Below are 18,442 nucleotides of genomic sequence, written 5' to 3'. Positions count from 1 at the left end.
AGCAGCCACCGCGACAATAGCTGGGCATGGGACTGGCGGCTCCTTGGAAGTTTGGCAGACTTTGCCTGCAGATGCCTGTCAACTTCGCCCTCGGTGCACCTCCTCCGCTCCATCATAGCTGGGCGCTCGTTGCCTCACAGATTGGGTTTGGCCTTGACGAATTTGGTGTGTGTTATGCAACTTGTTTATGTATGTCTGAGCCTGGGGCTGTTTCCACAGGTGACCCTTAATGCAAATACTTTGTATTTTCGGTGTCTGCCACTGGAGAAATAATCATGATAGTCTCTGGCTAGAATTCATGTACCGTTGATTTCCAAAATACCCCCCTTCACTTTCTGTTCTATAACAAATGTCTTGTTGGATCAGACCAAATCCTGCCCTGCCCTGGTTTCTGTTTACAGGAAAGGACAAGCAGACGTCTCTGGAAACTCACACGCAGGGTGTAAAGATGGCAGACGTTCCTAATGTTTCTTCTAGTACTCTGAGATAAATTGGTATCAAACTTGGAGATTTCTTTCCTAAGAGCTACTGACAGTCTGTCTTCCATGAATTTATAAAATCCCCTTTTAAATCCATCTAAGCTAGTGAACATCACTCCATCTTGTGACCGTGAGTTCCACAGGTTAGTAGATTTAACACATAATGTGTTAAATCCTGCATCAACAACATTCCCAGTTAACCCACCCCAGTCTAAGGGCTATGGGAATGGACACATAGTTAAAGTTCCGGTTACATCCCATTTCCTTTTTTTAAAAAAATTATTGTTAAATTTTTCTTTAAAACAATCTCAAGGTGGTTTACAAAACATTTAAAACAATATAAGACTATAAAAGTTACACAATAAAAACATTAAATTGGAATATAAAAATACAATTCTAATTAAAAGTTATTTATTTAATTAATCTAATTAAAAAGACATACATAATAGGACCATATAATACAGAGCAACAGCAACAAAAACCACACTCATATAAAAGCCTGGATAAAAAGCTAAGATGTCACTTGTTTTCTAAAAACTGAGTGCTGGAGACTGAGGAGTGGATGCCCACCAAGAGAGCATTCCAAAGTCTGGGGGCAATGACTGAGAAGGCCCTGTCCCGCATGCACGATAGCCAAGCCTCCCTCATTGTCAGCACATGGAGCATAGCCCCTTCCACTGACCTCATCAAGGGGCAGACACCCTTGGGAGCAGACAGTCCTCAGGTATCCAGGGCCCAAACCATTAAGGGCTTGAAAGGGGGGTGTTGTTTTTTAAACCCATAACATGTGACGTGCTGTCTCTGCTAACTGAAGAAAGAGGCACCTTTTAAAGTCATGACTCTCTATTATATTTAGCAGGGGCAGAGCAACTATCTCTATCCAGCCCCAGCACAGCATCCCTCCAGTGGCTGTTGCTGGTGTCTCCCTTACGTGTCTTTTTAGATTGTGAGCCCTTTGGAGACAGGGAGACATCTTATTTCTTTTTCAATGTAAACTGCTTTGAGAACTTTTTTTTTTTTTTTAAATGAAAAGTGGTATAGGAATATCAACAGTAATGATTAAAGTAAAGGTAAAGTTGTGCCGTCGAGTCAGTGTCATCTCCTGGCACCCACAGAGCCCTGTGGTTGTCTTTGGTACAGTATGGGGAGGGGTTTACCATTGCCATCTCCCACACAGTATGAGATGATGCCTTTCAACATCTTCCTATATCGCTACTGCCCGATATAGGTGTTTTTCTCATAGTCTGAGAAACATACCAGCAGGGATTCGAACCAGCAACCTCTTGCTTTATAGGCAAGTCATTTCCCTGCTGCACTACTGGTCTTTTCCCCACCATGTTTGCACCATGAAAATGTGCTCTGTGGAGCCATGATCAGTCCTGGGCCTCTGCAGTGTATATCTGTGACGAACCCATGCTGAAAAAACAAAACCGTTTGGGGGTACCCTCACATGTTACAGATAGAATCACTCCATGTTAACATTGTAATATGTACCTGGTTTTACTGTCATGTGTGATGGGGCACCAAAAAGTCACTGGTGAAAAGGTGCATAGAGTCATTGAATTTTAGAGCTAGAGAGACCTTGAAGGTCTTCTCGTCCAACCCCTTGCTTGGTGCAGGAAACTGCTTCCGGTTCTGAGGTTTACTTCTCACATAGAAACCGAATAAATAAATAATATATTCAGCTTGAAAGGCAAGGTTTTAAAGACCCCTCTCCCCAGACATACATGGTCATAAGTCTTGTCTGTATCATGTGCAAATCTACTTTAGCCTTTTCATCCCTTCTTCTACGAATGTCCTCCTCACACATGGTTAGTCTCCTCCTCTTCTGGTAGTCTGTGTGTATGGAGCTTCAAAAATGGAGATGTGCCTGTTCTATACAGTTGCTCTTCAATGGCAATATCTTGAAGAACCATTTTTGGAAGGGCGGTATATAAATCAAATGAATGAAGACGGAACTGAACTGGAGCAAAATTCATGGATGACAGGTCGATCAATGGCTATTAGTCTGGTGGTTATAGGCTACCTCCAGCCTCAGAGGCAAGATGTCTCTCAATACCAGTTTCAGGGGAGCAACAGCAGGAGAGAGGGCATGCCTTCATCTCTTGCCTGTGGGCTTCCCACAGTGTTTACTTGCTGCAATCACAATCTGGTGGGCCACTGGGTGAAACAGGATGCTAGACTAGATAGGCTTTGGGCCTGATCCAGCAGGGCTGTTCTTATGTTCTTAAAACATAGCTATCACAAGGTGACAGAGAAATGATCCCTGTCCCAAGGAGTTTAGGCAGGCCTCTAAGTCACTCATTTTGTGGTGTTCAGCTTTCCAGGATGGAGTCTATAGCAGTATGATCCAGCTGTCAGACTACACATGGAGAGCTGATCTTGTGGTAGCAAGCACGAATTGTCACCTTTGCTAAGCAGGGTCCTTCCTGGTTTGCATTTGAATGGGAGACTGCATCTGTGGGCACTGTAAGATACTCCCCTTAGAGGATGGGGCTGCACTGGGAAGAGCAGCTGCTTGCTTGCCTGCAGAAGGTTCCAAGATCCCTCCCTGGCATCTCCAAGAGAGGGCTGAATGAGATTCCTGTCTGCAATGTCGGAGAAGCTGCTGCCAGTCTGTGTAGATAACACCAAGCTAGATAGGCCAATGGGTCTGACTCGGTATAAGGCAACTGCCTACATTCCTATGCATCTGGGCATCCCAGTTACTGCAGAGCGATGCTTACTCTGTGCATCTGCTAAGTACCTTTGAAGGATACAACAGGTAAGCAGGATCTTCCAGTTTCTCAGCTTGATTTGTGTTCTTCCCCAAAGGCTGCATTTCTATGCCCCACCGTCATTTACCTAGAGATCAACCACAGCCGCATTCTCTGCCTTCTGCTTCTGTCTCCCACTCCAAATGTGGCCTTCGCCTCCTGCTCCCTTCCCCACCTCTTTCACTCGAGTGTTTACTTGCTGCAATCACAATGCACACTCCCCTGTCACTCAGCAGCTGAGAGCCTGTTAAACTGCCACTTCTCACCCTCATCAGTAGAACCTAGGGGTCAAACTCAGATTTCTGAGGACAGATCTGCAATTCCATGTGGATGAATAGCTTCCCAGTGTTCTCTCTGTTTGTTTGGTCTCTGCTGCTGTAATACTTACCTGTGCAGCAAACACTTCATCAGCAGGGTAAAACTAACCATCCAAAGGAACATAGGAAGCTGCCATATACTGAGTCAGACCATTAGTCCATCTAGCTCAGTATTGTCTTCACAGACTGGCAGCGGCTTCTCCAAGGTTGCAGGCAGGAATCTCTCTCAGCCCTATCATGGAGATGCCTGGGAGGGAACTTGAAACCTTCTGCTCTTCCCAGAGCAGCTCCATCCCCCAAGGGGAATATCTTACAGTCAGGGGCGTAGCTAGGGGAGAGGGGTCCTGTGTTCATCCCTCTCTCTGACGCCCCAGAGTGAGGGAGATAATGAAGAAAATAGAGAGAGATGGAGCTGGAGGGCCCTCAGGAGCTGGGGGCCTGTGTTTTTGGAACCCTTTCACTCAATGATAGCTACGCCCCTGCTTACAGTGCTCACACTTCTCGTCTCCCATTCATATGCAACCAGGGTGGACCCTGCTTAGCTAAGGGGACAAGTCATGTTTACTACCACAAGACTAGCTCTCCTCTCCATATTCTTAATAAGCTGGAAATTATTTTAAACTTTAGAGTGAGCCAAAGTTCTTTTAAAAGAATGTTGGATGAAATTTGGGGGCTCTGGGCAGGAGGCTTTCTTGAAACCCCCTTCCCAACATACCTGTTGTGCTGCTGATGTTACTTATTATTTGAAGGTTCTGGCAGCTATTGCAGTTCCGGGACTCCCAGTGGCTGGTGGCTGCCATTTCCCCCCTCCCAGAATCCCCTAGAGTGATGGCAGAACATATAATCATTCTGAAGTTGTAGTAGCATCATTCCGAAGCCAAATTGAGGGCAGTGCTTTCTGCCCTCACTTTAGGGAGTTCTGGGTGAGAGAGAGAAAAGTCAACCAGCAGCCAGGAGTCCCAGAAGGGCTGTTGCACCAAGAGTATATTCACCCTTTCATCCAGCTCTTCTTGGTCCAAACCCAACACCTTTGTCCTGTTTCCCGTCTCCCATCCAAATCCCCATAGGAACATAGGAAGCTGCCATATACTGAGTCAGACCATTGGTCTATCTAGGTCAGTTGTTGTCTTCACAGACTGGCAGCGGCTTCTTCAAGGTTGCAGGCAGGAATCTTTCTCAGCCCTATCTTGGAGAAGCCAAGGAGGGAACTTGGAACCTTCTGCTCTTCCCAGAGCAGCTCCATCCCCTGAGGGGAATATCTTACAGTGCTCATACTTCTAGTCTCCCATTCAGATGCAACCAGGGTGGACCCTGCTTAGCTAAGTGGACAAGTCATGCTTGCTACCACAAGACCAGCTCTCCTCTCAAGACCAGCTTTCCTCTCAAAACAGCTTCCTAATTTCACACACCCTGCAAATATGGAGCCATTACAGCTCAGTACTGGTTAGCTTCCCCTTCTCATTTAAAGTCAGAAAGACAAGCCTGAGAAAGGCCTAGAGGCTGTTCTCACATGCAGCCTAACCCAGGCTAGAGAAGCCCAGCCTAGGTTAGGCTGTGCGTAAGAATCGACGGGACTGGGCCCGATCCCAGCAGGGCAGCACCGCCTAGCCCAGCTTTTCAGCCTGGCTGTTAGCCAAGGTTAAGGGAATGAGTGCTCCCTTAACCTGGGCTATCTGCTTGTGTGTGAGAACAGGCTGCTTTCAGCCCGACTGCACATAAAGATCAGTGCCTAGAGTGCCTATCTGGGGGAAGCCCCAATTCATTGCATGTGTCGCACCATGCATTGTGGGATTCCTGGAGGCCAGGGTGCAGCACAGATGATCTGGGAGCACAATCTGCACTCCCAGGAACAACCAATGCTCATCTGGGGAGAAGGTGAGTACAACCAGCCTTCCCCCACACCCGCCCACTGCCCTGCCTGCCTGGTCATGTGAACAGCCCCTTGATGTTGCGATCCACACTGCTTAAATTTACCTGCTCACACTGTAACCCTCAACCTGGGTTCTTCCAGATGCTGCTGAACTACAACTCCCAGCATACCTAGCCACAATAAATTGTAGCTAGAGATGATGGGCACTGTAGTTCGGCAACATCTGGAGGCACCCAGGTTGGGAACCATGGCTGTGTAACCATTTGAGTCCTTTGGCACTAAGGCCACTTCTTCATCTTCCATGACTGCTGCTCCAAGTGGAAGGGTTTTGATGTGAACTAGAGATGATGTGTATGGGCCGGCTGCTTCTAGCTGGATTCCAATGTAGACATCTGCACAATCCCACCAGTCTCACCCAATATGTACTGCGAAGCCCGCTCACGACTTGGCTGAGTCTGCCTGATGTGTGCTCAACTAACTCTCAGCGTGAAGCAGATCTCTTGCTTCTGTTGTGTACTGGCATGCAACCAGCTTTGGTATGCAACCAGCATTAACGCCCCCACATACATCCACGATACATCCCAAAGGCCACATGCTGCGTGTTGCTGTCACCGTGTGCTAACCTGAATGTACTAGATGATACAGAAGGGCATCATCACTCGGGCAAAAGACACAACTGCTGCTATTCTACCATTGCTGCAGCCTGACATCAGACGAGCAGCAGTGGCAGTAGCTATTGACCCTGAGGTCATAGGCCTTGTTCTTTTTTTTTTTTTTTTTTGCCAGTAAGTGCTGCAACAGGTTTCTGGTGCAGCAAACATAGAGAGTCAACCCCAACCTCATGAATACGAACATGACAAATATTTATATACCACTTTTCAACAGAAGTTCCCAAAGCGGTTTACATAGATATAAATCACCACCCTGAGCCATTTTTGGAAGTGTGGTCTATAAATCAAACAAACAAATAAATAAAATGAGCAGCAGCACCCCAAGCAACATTGGAACACCAAGGGAGGCAGATTGGATTCAAAAGGTGTGAGTTTTTTGGTTTCTTGCTCAAATGTCCAGGACAAATTAGTGGATATCATAAATGGAGCTGGGGTGGGGCCATCATTCAGTGAACATAGGAACATAGGAAACTGCCATATACTGAGTCAGACCATTGGTCTATCTAGCTCAGTATTGTCTTCACAGACTGGCAGCAGCTTCTCCAAGGTTGCAGGCAGGAATCTCTCTCAGCCCTATCTTGGAGATGCTGCCAGGGAGGGAACTTGAAACCTTCTGCTCTTCCCAGAGCGGCTTCATCCCCTGAGGGGAATATCTTGCAGTGCTCACACATCAAGTCTCCCATTCAGATGCAACCAGGGCAGACCCTGCTTAGCTATGGGGACAAGTCATGCTTGCTACCACAAGACCAGCTCTCCTCTCCAAGACCAGCTCTCCTCTCTCAGTGGTAGAACATCTGCTCTGCATGCAGAAGGTCCCAGGCTCAATCCAGGTCAGGCTGGGAGAGACTCCTGCCTGAAACCTTGGAGAACCACTGCCAGGCAGTGCAGACAGTACTGAGCTAGATGGACTAATACAGGAGCCATTCTCCTATCATAGGAGGAGATGATAGGAGGCACCTCCCTATGGTCCTTTTCATATAGTCTGCATCCAGAGACTACCTTAAGTTACAGAAATTTGTGGTGACAAAGGACCCTTCTGACATGAAGGGGGTGAGAAGGAAAGGTAGGACCTTTGCAGTGCTGGCGCTTCCTTTGTGGTATACTCTTCCCCTTCCATTAGTTCTGAGCCCTCTTTGATAACATTCTGAGATCCACAAAAGAAGCTGCTGTCTTCCCAGGCATTTAATGAAGCTCTTCTCACGATCCATGAGAAGAGCTTTTGTCAAGTCTGCGGGGGAGAATGGGCTTAGCCCACTCTCCCTGCAGACGATCCTTTCCATTGCCCTGGACAGCCGGATTGGCCGCCCACATGATTGCCAGTTCCGTCATGGGGCCGGCAGGGGTGGCGGGGATCGGGGGCCAGCCGGCCCCTGGAAGTTCCAGGATGCCCCGCGCAAGCGTGGGGGGCATCCTGGAGAGACCCCCGAGGCCATGCTGCAGTGACGCATGAGCAACAAAATGAGGTTAATAGAGCATTCGCTCCATTTGCTCCATTAACCTTGTTTAAGGGGAGGGTGTTTTAGGTGGGCTAGCCACCTTGGGAGTACTGGGCTTGCCGACGAATCCAGCGGTTCCCACGATCAATGGGAAGCAAGCTAAGCTCCCTTAGTCCACTTTCCATGGATCATGGGGATAGCCTCAATGGGTTTTAGCTTTCGATTAGGGTACTGTTTTAAGTTGGATTTGCTGCTGCTGTTTTAATTTTTAATTTCTTAAAGTGGTGTGTATATTATTGCTGTTGATGTTGTTTTCCTTTAGGCTTTCTTGAGTTGCTTCAGAAAACAAGGTGGAGAAGTGGGATATAACTATTTTAAATACATAGGTAATGTTATGCTCTCATTTCCCAAAGCCATTTTTGTTCACAGTTAAAAGAGCCAGCGTGGTGCAGTGGTTAGAGTGCTGGACGAGGACTGGGGAGACCCAAGTTCAAATCCCCATTCAGCCATGATACTAGCTGGGTGACTCTGGGCCACTCACTTCTCTCTCAGCCTAACCTACTTCACAGGGTTGTTGTGAGGAGAAACTCAAGTATGTAGTACACCGCTCTGGGCTCCTTGGAGGAAGAGTGGGATATAAATGTAAAATTATTCATCATCATCATCATCATCATCATCATCTTACTGAATACATCACTTTTGCCCCAGCGAATGGGACATGCATTTATTCTTAAATGATGCAGTGGTGTCATAGAATTATTCTCAAGTGATGCAGTCCATTAGGGCTGTGTACAAAATTGATTTTGCATTCTGTTTCGAGCTCAAAACAAAATGCAAATGGCTGAAACATTTCACTGAAAACAATGGTTGAGCCAGCTATTTAGATGAAACAACATTGAAATGTTTGAGTGTTCTGACCGTAGGGAACAATGGGGAAACTTGAAACACTGCATTTTTCTCCATGAATAGCTCCTAGGGACACCAAAGTGGGTTGGGTGGTAGGGCATGATGGGTGCTCCCTACCACCCAACCCACAAAAGAAATGGGCAAGCAGGCAATTTTTTAAAACAAAGTTTCAAACTTTCCCCCAACCCCCCATAGGATTTACCCCATCGGTGGTAGGTAGCGCTCATCATACCCTACCAACCAACCCATTTTGGTGTCCCTAGGTGCTACCCATGGGGAACAATTGGGTGTTATGAGTTTCCCCATTATCCCATACGTCCAGAACAAGCTGCACTCACACAGAGTACATGCACACCAGTTTTGCATTGCAATTTGCAATGCAGTTTCCAACTCTGCCTTGAAAAACACTGCAGAAGCACACAGTAAGGGAATCTGTCCCTCCCAGCACAGAACACACATTCACACACAGTCCAAAAAGAGCCAAAAAATAATGCCCCCAGGTCTTTGGAGGCCCTCCTCAGACCTTGGAGACCATTGACTGGGGCCCCAAGGTCCGGGGGTAAGAATGCCTCTGTGTGTGTGTGTGTTTCCTTCTTCTTCTGGGTCATTGCTATTGCACTGGATCTTGTATGCACAGCTGTGTAACAAAGCAAGTGGGACTGCTATATATATAATTTTAAAAACCCATTGGTGCCTTTGGGGAGATGTCACATAATTCCACTCCACCCTCCTGGCCTTTAGCAGCATCCAGTGCTCTGGGAGTCCCTGTAATGAGTCAGTGATACAGGTGCCAGTAGCTGCCAATTCTATTGCGCCACAGGGACAGCTCTCATCAGTTTTATTTTAGCAACCCGTAGGCTATTAATCCTGACGGGTGACTCATTCCCTCTCCTCCTTGCTCTTTCCAGCTTTCCCTTTTTTGTCTCCTGCTCCTTGTATGTGGATTAGTGTATGAGACTGGAATCGGAGTGGAGAAAGAATCACAGAATGGAAGAGCTGCAAGGGACCCTGGAGTCCTCCTGTTCCAATGCTCCCCCCCCCGGCCCGCCATGCTCCATGTAGGAATCTGCTAGAGCCATTCCCAGCAGGTATTGTTACCCTCGAGCAGTGATCTCCACTATTTCATTTCTCCCTGTGCTGGCCTCTGCACAGTACGATACTTTTCTCATGCTGGGAGGACCCTTAAGAGAGATGGAGACCTCTTTAAGAGCTCAGGTCCAATAAACAATCAGGCAAAAGGCCCCACTCAGGGTTGGTGGGGGCTGCCACTGGCCCCCCAGGCCTAACAATGAAGAACACTGTCATAGAGGATTCTAGCCAGCAGAAGCAGTCGCAAGGAGAAGGTCTGCTTTCTGCGTTCAGAGCGCCTCCAGTACTAACAGTGATGCAGGTTCACTAATTGTCAACCCAGCCACCGGGGTCAGCAATGATGGGTTCCTGAGACATCATTTCTCAGGCAGAGAAGAGCCTCGGTATAAAAATGGAGACTTGCTGTTATAAAGCAATCTTGCATATAAGTAAAACACCCCCCTCACACACACCCCACATACACACACACAAGCCTCCCGTCCCACAGAAACTGTTGCAGGTCCTTCCACTCACGTCTGTGTCACAGAGCAGTCTGTGTGGCAAGTCAGGCTTACTGCTGGCCCATAAGGACCTGTTACTCACCTTGGGTGGGGCAGTGGCTAATGAAGAATTCTCAGCGCTGTCATAAAACTTGCAGCTAGTACTAATCCTGGTATTGGCAGGGGGACAAGAGAGCCATGACAGGTAAGCAAGTTTAAATCCCGTTTAGGTGTGGAATGTGGATGTCAGGGGCATAGCTAGGGGAGAGGGGGCCCGTGTTCATCCCTCTCTCTGGCAGCCCCCCAGAGTGAGAGAGATCATGAAGAAAATAGGGAGGTATGGAGCTGGAGGGCCCTCAGGAGCTGGTGGCCCGTGTTCTTTGAACCCTTTCGCTCAGTTATAGTGACATCCTTGGTGGATGTGCCTTGAATGTTCATTTATCTCTGTGAGATCAGTTCATGCACCATAGCACGAGAGCAAGAAAGCCTCTCAGATGACATTCCTAGGAACCCCACAATAAGGTGCTTCCTCAGGCCTTTCCCAATGCCCACAACCTAAATATAGGGCAATTTGTAGAACTGTTCTATACTGGAGAATTTGGAGGCAGCAACAGTGAGTCCAGAACTTGTACTCTGCTCCAGAGGTTGGGTGGAGGGAAAGGACTCCCCGCATCTCCCGCCTCCATACCCAGCTCGCAGACCAGCATTCCCCCCACCCCCCGGTAGGATTCTCACAATGGCCAATCGGGAGTATGCCCAGGAGGCTTCTCCTACCCAAATATAGTGCCCTTGTAGTAGTCAATGTGTTTTGTGAGAACCACCCTATTATGTGTGGTTTTTCTAGGTGCACAGCCAATTTAGAATCAGTGAAGCAACCCAGCCCTAAACCCATCGTCCTATCAAAGTTCTACAAAAGCAGCACAAGACAAGAGTGGCAGGAACGGAGTTTATTGAGTCCTATTTGCTCTGCAAAAGCCAAAGTAGGGCTATACCTTTATGAGGACCAACAGAAATATCAAGAAATCGCCAGCCAGTTTTTGAATTCTGCAGAGCTCTTCATCAGGACAAAAGCGGGTGGGAGAATTCTGTTCTGAAGAGTTCTGGAGAACTCAAAAATTGGCCAGTGACTTCTTGATATTTTACTTGGTCTGAACGATGGTATTGTTACAGGTTTTGCCTTAAAGCTTTGCCTGATCAGGGAACAGAGATCTCTGGAATGGAAAGCCTTGGAGGTGACCCTTCCCAAGCTACGGGGAGAAGCTGATGTCAAGTATATGAGTGTGAAGAAAACAGCAGTTTGTCACTTGGGGGAGAAACTGAACAAGGGAGTTGGCAGAGAGGCAAGCCACCCTACTTTGGCTTCAGGGACTTTTCCCAAATGGAGATGCTATGAATTTTATTTGATATACAATGATTAATGGTGAGGGCAAGAGAGGTCACTCAGAAGTACAGGAGAAGAGTCTAGCTGGTGCTGATGACATCTTCAGTCTCTGTCCCATCAGCAAAGCCCAGAGAAAAGACCAATCCATAGGGAAAGGGGAGGAGCCTGCGTAGCAAACAAAGAAAGTCAGTCCGTACTGTTGTTCACAATGATCCGTTCACAACAAGCCTCCTTCCTTGAGGAGTGAGTAGTCCTAGGCAGCCTTTACAAAGTCAAGACTGGTTTAGAGGAGAGAAGGCTGGAGACGTGCAGTTAGTAGAAGCTCCTTTCACAATCCGTGGGGTTCACTGAACCCCTGCTTGCTGCTCTGGCAAAAAAAAATAAATCAAGCAATAAAGCTTACAAGCCACTTTCCTTTCTCTTTTTGTGTGCCTGCAAAAAGGTTTCACGACGCATGTGTCTGCCCAGAAGCCAAACTAAGGCTGGCTTCTAGGAAGTGGGATTCTCAATCGTTGAGACTATGAGGCTCTCCACATGATCGGTGTGGAGAGCCTGCAGGGCTTCTGCAGGGAGAGTGGGCTTAACCCGCTCTCCCAGAAGATGAGCACGGAGCCTGTCCTGGGTAGCCAGATCAGCCGCCCACATGATTACTAGCTCCATCACGGAGCCGGTAGGGGCGACGGGGACTGGGGGCCGCCCGGCCCCCGGAAGTCCCAAGATGCCCCGGGCAAGTGTGCAGGGTATTCTGGGGAGACCCTGAGGCCGGGAGGCTTGATGTAGCCTCCTGGTCAGGAAGTCGCGGAGCTGCGCCACGGCGTCTCATGATTGGGAAAATGGGGTTAGTGGAGCCTTCACTCTGCTAACCCCATTTTAGGGGAGGGGCTACTTAGGCAGGCTAGCTGCAATTGTACCACTGGCCTTGCCTGCGAGCCTGGTGGTTCTCACAATGGGGGGAAACTGGGCTGGGCTCTGGTTTCCCCCCATCGTGAGAACAGCCTCTGAAAGAAGTTTGCAAATGCTCAGAGAGAAATGCTTGCTGCCAATATTGGAAACAATGGTGAGGGTGTTCACTAGGAGTTCTGCAGTGCTCCCAGCAGTCTATTCCTCATGCTTCACACTTTTGGAAAGGGGGAGGGGAGTGCTGGTCTTGTGGCAGCAAGCATGACTTGTCCACTTTGCTAAGCAGAATCAACCCTGGCTTGCATTTGAATGGGAGACTACCAGTGTGAGCACTGTAAGATATACCCCTCAGGGGATGAGGCTGCTCAGGGAAGAGCACCTGCATGCTTGCATGCTGAAGGTTCCAAGTTCCCTCCCTGGCATCTCCGGATAAGGCTGAGAGAGACTCCGGCCTGCAACTTTGGAGAAGCCGCTGCCAGTCTGTGTAGACAATACTGAGCTAGACAGACCAATGGTCTAACTAAGTATAAGGCAGCTTCCTGTGTTCCTAAAGACACTGAAAGGAAATTTCCTCTGCCCCTTTTGCTGAGGGCAAGCAATAGAACAGTCTGCTAAGTGTGGTCTGTGGCAGGGGGTACTCAAATTTGGATGCCTAGACATCACTGGACTTCAACTCCCATCATCCCCAGCCACAGTTTTAAACTCTGCCCAGAGCCACTCAATCCATGTTTGCACTTTGCCCATTTGATCATGTGAATTGGCCCTCAGCTAACCTGTTCGAATGATCACTTTTCAGACCTCTAATTCTGGAGCTTTTCCGCCAGAGCAGCTCTTCCAAAGCCGATGGAAGGCACCCTGTGAAGCAGACTCAAAAGGTTTGAGTTGCAAAAGCAGCACAGTGGTAAAAACGGGTGTCAGGGGCAAACGGCACAGCAGGAAGAGAAATCCACTAGCGTTGGAGTTGAGGAGGAGCTACCTTTAGAATGGAGTTACCTAGTTCAGGGGCGGAGCCACCATTGGGCAAATGGGTGCAAAGAACCTGGGCTACCACCAATCAGGGGCCCCGGGTGCGGCCCCAGACACACACACCCCGCTTCCAACGTCAAACACGGGGGGTGGATTATGGCCCAATTTGGAACTGAAATCAGCCCATACTGTATTGGTAGTGCGGCCGGAGTGACTCTCCCTTGCCTTAAAGGCAGGGAGAGCTACTCCTGGTCTCGCTGCCGATGCAGCGGGGCCGATCAATCTCCCTTCAAAACGGGGCCATGCGGCCTGTTTGAGAGGGAGATCGGCCTGTGCTGCATTGACAGTGTGGCTGGAACAGCTCTCCTTGCCTTTAAGGCGGGGATAGTTGCTCCGGCCCACGCTGACCAATGCAGTGCGGGCTGATCTCCCTTCCAAGTGGGGCAATGCAGCCCCATTTGGGAGGGAGACCACGCCCTCGTGTCTGATGTCAGATGCAGGGGGCAGGGCCAGGGGGCCGCGGTAGTGGCCGCACATGGGCTGCCACCAGCCTCCCTACGCTTCTGGTCTAGTATTATGTAGTCATGAATCATATTCACATGGACCAATTTCAGGCTCAGTAGCAAGGCAGAAGCCCTTTGCCACTTACCTTTATAGGATGCTGCATGCCTTTTTCTTGGTCTTTGTGGGTTGTGGACAGAGAACCGCCCGGATTGCCTCATCAAACACTGTTTTCAGGCCACGCTGAGTCAGTGCTGAGCATTCAAGGTATTTCACTGCATCTGCAAGTACAAGAAGCCGTCACTTTGAGAAACAGGCAGCAGGGGTGTGGGGCCAGTTTTCTCTGTAACAGGGGTTTTTCAGATGTTGTTGACTACAGCTCCCAGAATCCCCAGCTGCAATGACCTTTGGCTGAGGATTCTGGGAATTGTAGTCAACATCTGGGAATCCCTGTTACAGGGAACACTGGGTGGGACCCTTCTTGCCAGTTGCCACAATGTCTTGTCTAGAGCAGCAGGCCGTGCTGCTGAGAATTCTTCACACATGCCTACGTGGCAGCCTGGAAGAGGTAGATATCCTGTAACCCAGGGCCAAATGTTACATAAAACTGGGAGTGTCTCCTCTTTCATAACAAGCAGTTGTAAAGGGGTCCATGATGCAGACTGGAACATGGGAAGGGGAAGTTAAGCTGGTCTTGTGGTAGCAAGCATGACTTGTCCCCTTTGGTAAGCAGGGTCCACCCTGGTTGCATATGAATGGGAGACTACCTGTGTGAGCACTGTAAGAGATTCCCCTTAGGGGATGGGGCCGCTTTGGGCAGAACATCTGCATGAAGAAGGTTCCAGGTTCCCTCCTTAGCATCTCTAAGATAGAGCTGAGAGAGACTCCTGCCTGCAACCTTGGAGAAGCCACTGCCAGTCTATGAAGACAATACTGAGCTGGATGGACCAATGGTCTGACTCAGTATATGGCAGCTGCCTATGTTCCTATGTTGCTGTGTCTTTTTGCTGCCAAAAACCAGACCCAAAGTGGCTATTTTCTCCCAAGGCTAGCTGTTTTGGGGAGTGGTCTTTGGTGAGGAACTGACTTGGGAGAAAGTGGGAACCTGCCCTCTTTGTGTGCCACAGTCCCAGTCTGTGTTGGGCTCCTTGCAACTGCTCTTTGTGAAGGGAAAAACCAGTTTATTAATTTTCATTTATTTCCATGTCTATACCACCCTTCATCCTAAGACCCCAGGGTGGTAAACAACAAGTTAAAAATAACTGCAATCATAAAATTGCAATTAAAACATCCTCAAGATAAAACAGACCATTAACAACCATTAAAAGGAGAGTTTTTAATTAGCCAAAAACCTGGTTTAAAAGGACAGTATTTGATCTCCTCTGAAAGACTGGGAGCCATGTGGATCTCATCTGAGAGCGAACTCCACAGCCTGGGGGCAATCACCAAGGTAGGAGGAGGGAAAAATGATCATGTGGGAACTGGGTAGGACAGGCACGGCCAATCCACCTTCTCCCTCAGCATTTTATTGAGGGTGGATGAAATGCCATCCTTCGCAGCTCGCACATGATCACTGTCCCCACTGCCACCTTGATCTTTGCAAGCACATGGCCACCAATTGGGAGTGCACACGGCCCTCTTCCCAGGGGCAGAGCCACCATTGAGCAGATGGGTTCAAAGAACCCAGGCCGCTGCCCGTCAGGGGCCACACCTTGCAGCCCCCACATGCCCCCCATGTCTGACTTCAGATGCGGGTGGCATGATTCAGCAAACATAGCGCTGATTGATTTAGCTTCCAAATGGGGCTGCACGGCCCTGTTTGGGAGCTAAACCATGCCCCCACATCTGACATCAGATGCAGGGGGTGGGGCTAGGTGGGCCAGGGCAGTAGCAGAACCCGGGCAGCCTCTGGCCTCCCTCTGCTCCTGCCTCTTCCCCTGGCTGGGTGCTCCTGCAACTCTGTTTAGGGTAATGAGAACAGCCCCAGTGTCTGAATAGGGCTATAGGAAAGATGGGTGCCTGTGCAGTAAGAAAAAGGTCCCTAAGAAAGAGCTAGAGCAGAACGTCAGCCGTTCTTGGTTCGCCTCAGATCACAGGGCCGGAAAAGGAAGTTGTGGTTGCATCGTGTTTCAACTGATAGATCTGAAGGGCCAGTTCCGGAGACAGAAAGCTGGGGCCAGGAAAGAGGAAGCTTACTAGTAGCAGCAGTTCTGGTGCTCACAGCGAAAGTAGCTGAAGCAGATGAAGCACAGAAGCAGGCGGAAGAACTACTATATAGGAAGGGTGTTGGCAGGAACATGAACAGGCAGCAAGTGGAACTGCTCAAGGGCTGGCTTTAGCCCTTTTGCCATGATTAGAGGCAAAGGGCTCTTGCCTTTCAGCAGCCCCCTCCACCCCATGCATGTGGTCTGCTACTGCTGAGAAGTGCTTCCTAGATGGCACCAGGCATGTGCCTTGAACACAACTTTCCTAAACTGGTTGTTCTTTCACGTCATCCCAGATAGTAGAGTAATCACTCTAGACAGGGCTTCTCAACCTTGGATCCTCAGATGATGTTGGACTACATCTCTCATCATCCCCAGTCACAATGGACAAAGGCTGGGGATGATGGGAGTTGTAGTCTAACAACATCTGGGGACCCAAGGCTGGAACCTCTGCTCTAGGAAATCTGTTGTAATGTCTTAGAAGCACTCTCTGAGGCTGTTCTCCGTGCACACAGTCGGGTTGGGAGCGGGGAAGGAAGGGTTCAACCTACCTTCTCCCAGATGACCACTGACAGTCTGGGCGGCGTGCAAACTGCAAGCCCACACGACCAGTGCTGCCGAGAGCAGCACGGATGAATCTCCACACTGCTCCTGGCAGCTCTGGTAAAGAGCAATAAACAGCGTGGATTTCACAATGCACCACGCAACATGTGCGATGCACTGGGGGATTCCTCCAGGAGATGGGCGCTCTAGATGCCCATCTCTGTGTTCAGCCGGGCTGGAAGGAGCCCAGCTTGCACACAAGTACATAGCCCGGATTTAGGGAGCACACAGTCCCTAAACCTTGGTTAGTAGCCAGGCTACAAAGCTAGGCTAGGTGGCTCTAGCCCACTGGGATCGGGTCCGATCTTGGCGGTTCTCACACACAGCCTAACTGAGGCTTAGCATCTCAAGTCTGGGTTAGGCTGTGCATGAGAACAACCTCTCTCTGGCTCCACCCTTGCTGCTGCCCTGTCTCACAGGCAGCTTGTTGAAAAGGCTTTCTTTAAAATGTGTCAGATCTGCTCTTCTTAATGAAGGCCTTAATCTTTTGCCTGAGATATCCATCTCATTGGGCCTTGGGGTTCTCCTAGATATTCAGGGTAAAGAAAAATGGATGCCTGGCACAGAACAACTTCTAGACTCTCTCCCATCCCAGCATGTTGTTCTCCTCTTGCATTTCCCCATCATAGATCCCTTGCAGATTAGGTTTTTCAGACATCCCTTGCTGTAAGAGACATACATTATCCTGCAGCCTAAGAGTGTATAGGCCATGCTGAAAGATGCCCCTTGCTGCAGACTGCACTGTTGTCATATAGCCTCTTGGGCTTGAAACGTTGAGCTGGCAACCAAACTGCAGATCCACCCCCATTGTGTATGATGCATGGTTTCTGCTGTGAAAGATGTGTGTGCGTGTGCGAAAAGTTCTGCACACGGGGCTCACCTTGCCATATGTGTACATATTTTTGAAAGGGAAAACTGTTTCATGGGAATCACAAGCTCTTGAGTTCTGCTATACAAAGAAATTGGCAGATGGATATCAATGTGACCATCACAAATACTGCCAGTCCTCCACCCGGAGCTCTGTTACTGCATCAAAAGGGGCAGAGTATTGCATGCATGTTCATGGGCATTCATTTCCCTTGCTAACTGAGCAAAGAGGCATTTTTAAAAAAGTGGTGATTCTCTTTATTGAGCAGGGGGAGAGCCACTGGCCCTATCCATCCCCCAGCACAGCATCCCTCCAGTGGCTGTTGCTGGTTGTCTATCTTATGTTTCTTTTTTAGATTGTGAGCCCTTTGGGGACAGGGATCCATCTTATTTACTTACTTACTTATATCAGTGTAAACTGCTTTGGAAACTTTTGCTGAAAAGCAGCATATAAATATTTGTCACCGTCTGTCTCTCCCTACGTGTTAGCGCAGCTGCACAGTTCCTATAACAGCACACATTTCTGCACACTGCACCAGAGTAACTTTCTATGGTAGCACAAGGGACTGAAGTGCAGACCAGCAAGGTAGAGAGGGGACCACTGTTGGATCATCTTTCTGTATTTCTGTTGCTAGAAGAGCTGGATATGATTAGCCTGAGGGGAGATATCATCTCCATCTTCGAATATCTGAAGGGCTGACACAGAGGAGGAGCGGACTTGTTCTCTGTTGCTTCTAAAGGCAAGAGTAGGACCAATGGATTGAAATGACAAGGAAACAGATTTAGGGGAGACATTAGGAAGGATCTCCTCACTGTAAGAGCTGTTGGACATGGAATCGCCCGCTTCACATGGTGGTGAGCTATCCTTCACTGTAAGTTTGCCAACAGGATTTGCTACAACATCTGTCAGGGATGCTGGGGCAGATTGTGCCATGAGCAGAGGGATGGACCAGAAGCCCTCCAAGGTCTATGAAAGTGCAGACTGGTGGGGTGAGGAGGAGGCTACCATGTTTTATT

General features: G+C 48.9%; 2 protein-coding genes across 3 annotated transcripts in view; one reads left to right on the top strand and one right to left on the bottom strand.

The window, feature by feature from the left end:
- The window catches only part of CYTH4 (cytohesin 4), a 135,582-nt gene that overhangs the window by 616 nt on the left and 116,524 nt on the right, over positions 1-18,442 (top strand). The window lies entirely within an intron of this gene.
- RAC2 (Rac family small GTPase 2) overlaps positions 10,936-18,442 on the bottom strand; it is a 206,188-nt gene continuing 198,681 nt past the window's right edge. For both annotated transcript variants that reach the window (XM_053252410.1, XM_053252411.1), the window contains exons 6-7: positions 13,900-14,032; positions 10,936-11,549 (exon numbers count right to left, since the gene is read on the bottom strand). In XM_053252410.1, the coding sequence (XP_053108385.1) occupies positions 13,902-14,032 (131 nt within the window). In that variant the 3' untranslated portion in view covers positions 10,936-11,549; positions 13,900-13,901. The remainder of the gene's footprint in view (positions 11,550-13,899; positions 14,033-18,442) is intronic.

The sequence above is a fragment of the Hemicordylus capensis genome, chromosome 5, assembly GCF_027244095.1.
Source record: "Hemicordylus capensis ecotype Gifberg chromosome 5, rHemCap1.1.pri, whole genome shotgun sequence".
Taxonomy (NCBI): Eukaryota; Metazoa; Chordata; class Lepidosauria; order Squamata; family Cordylidae; genus Hemicordylus; species Hemicordylus capensis.
Note: the sequence above shows the minus strand (reverse complement) of the source record. Positions and strands in the feature narration are given on the sequence as shown.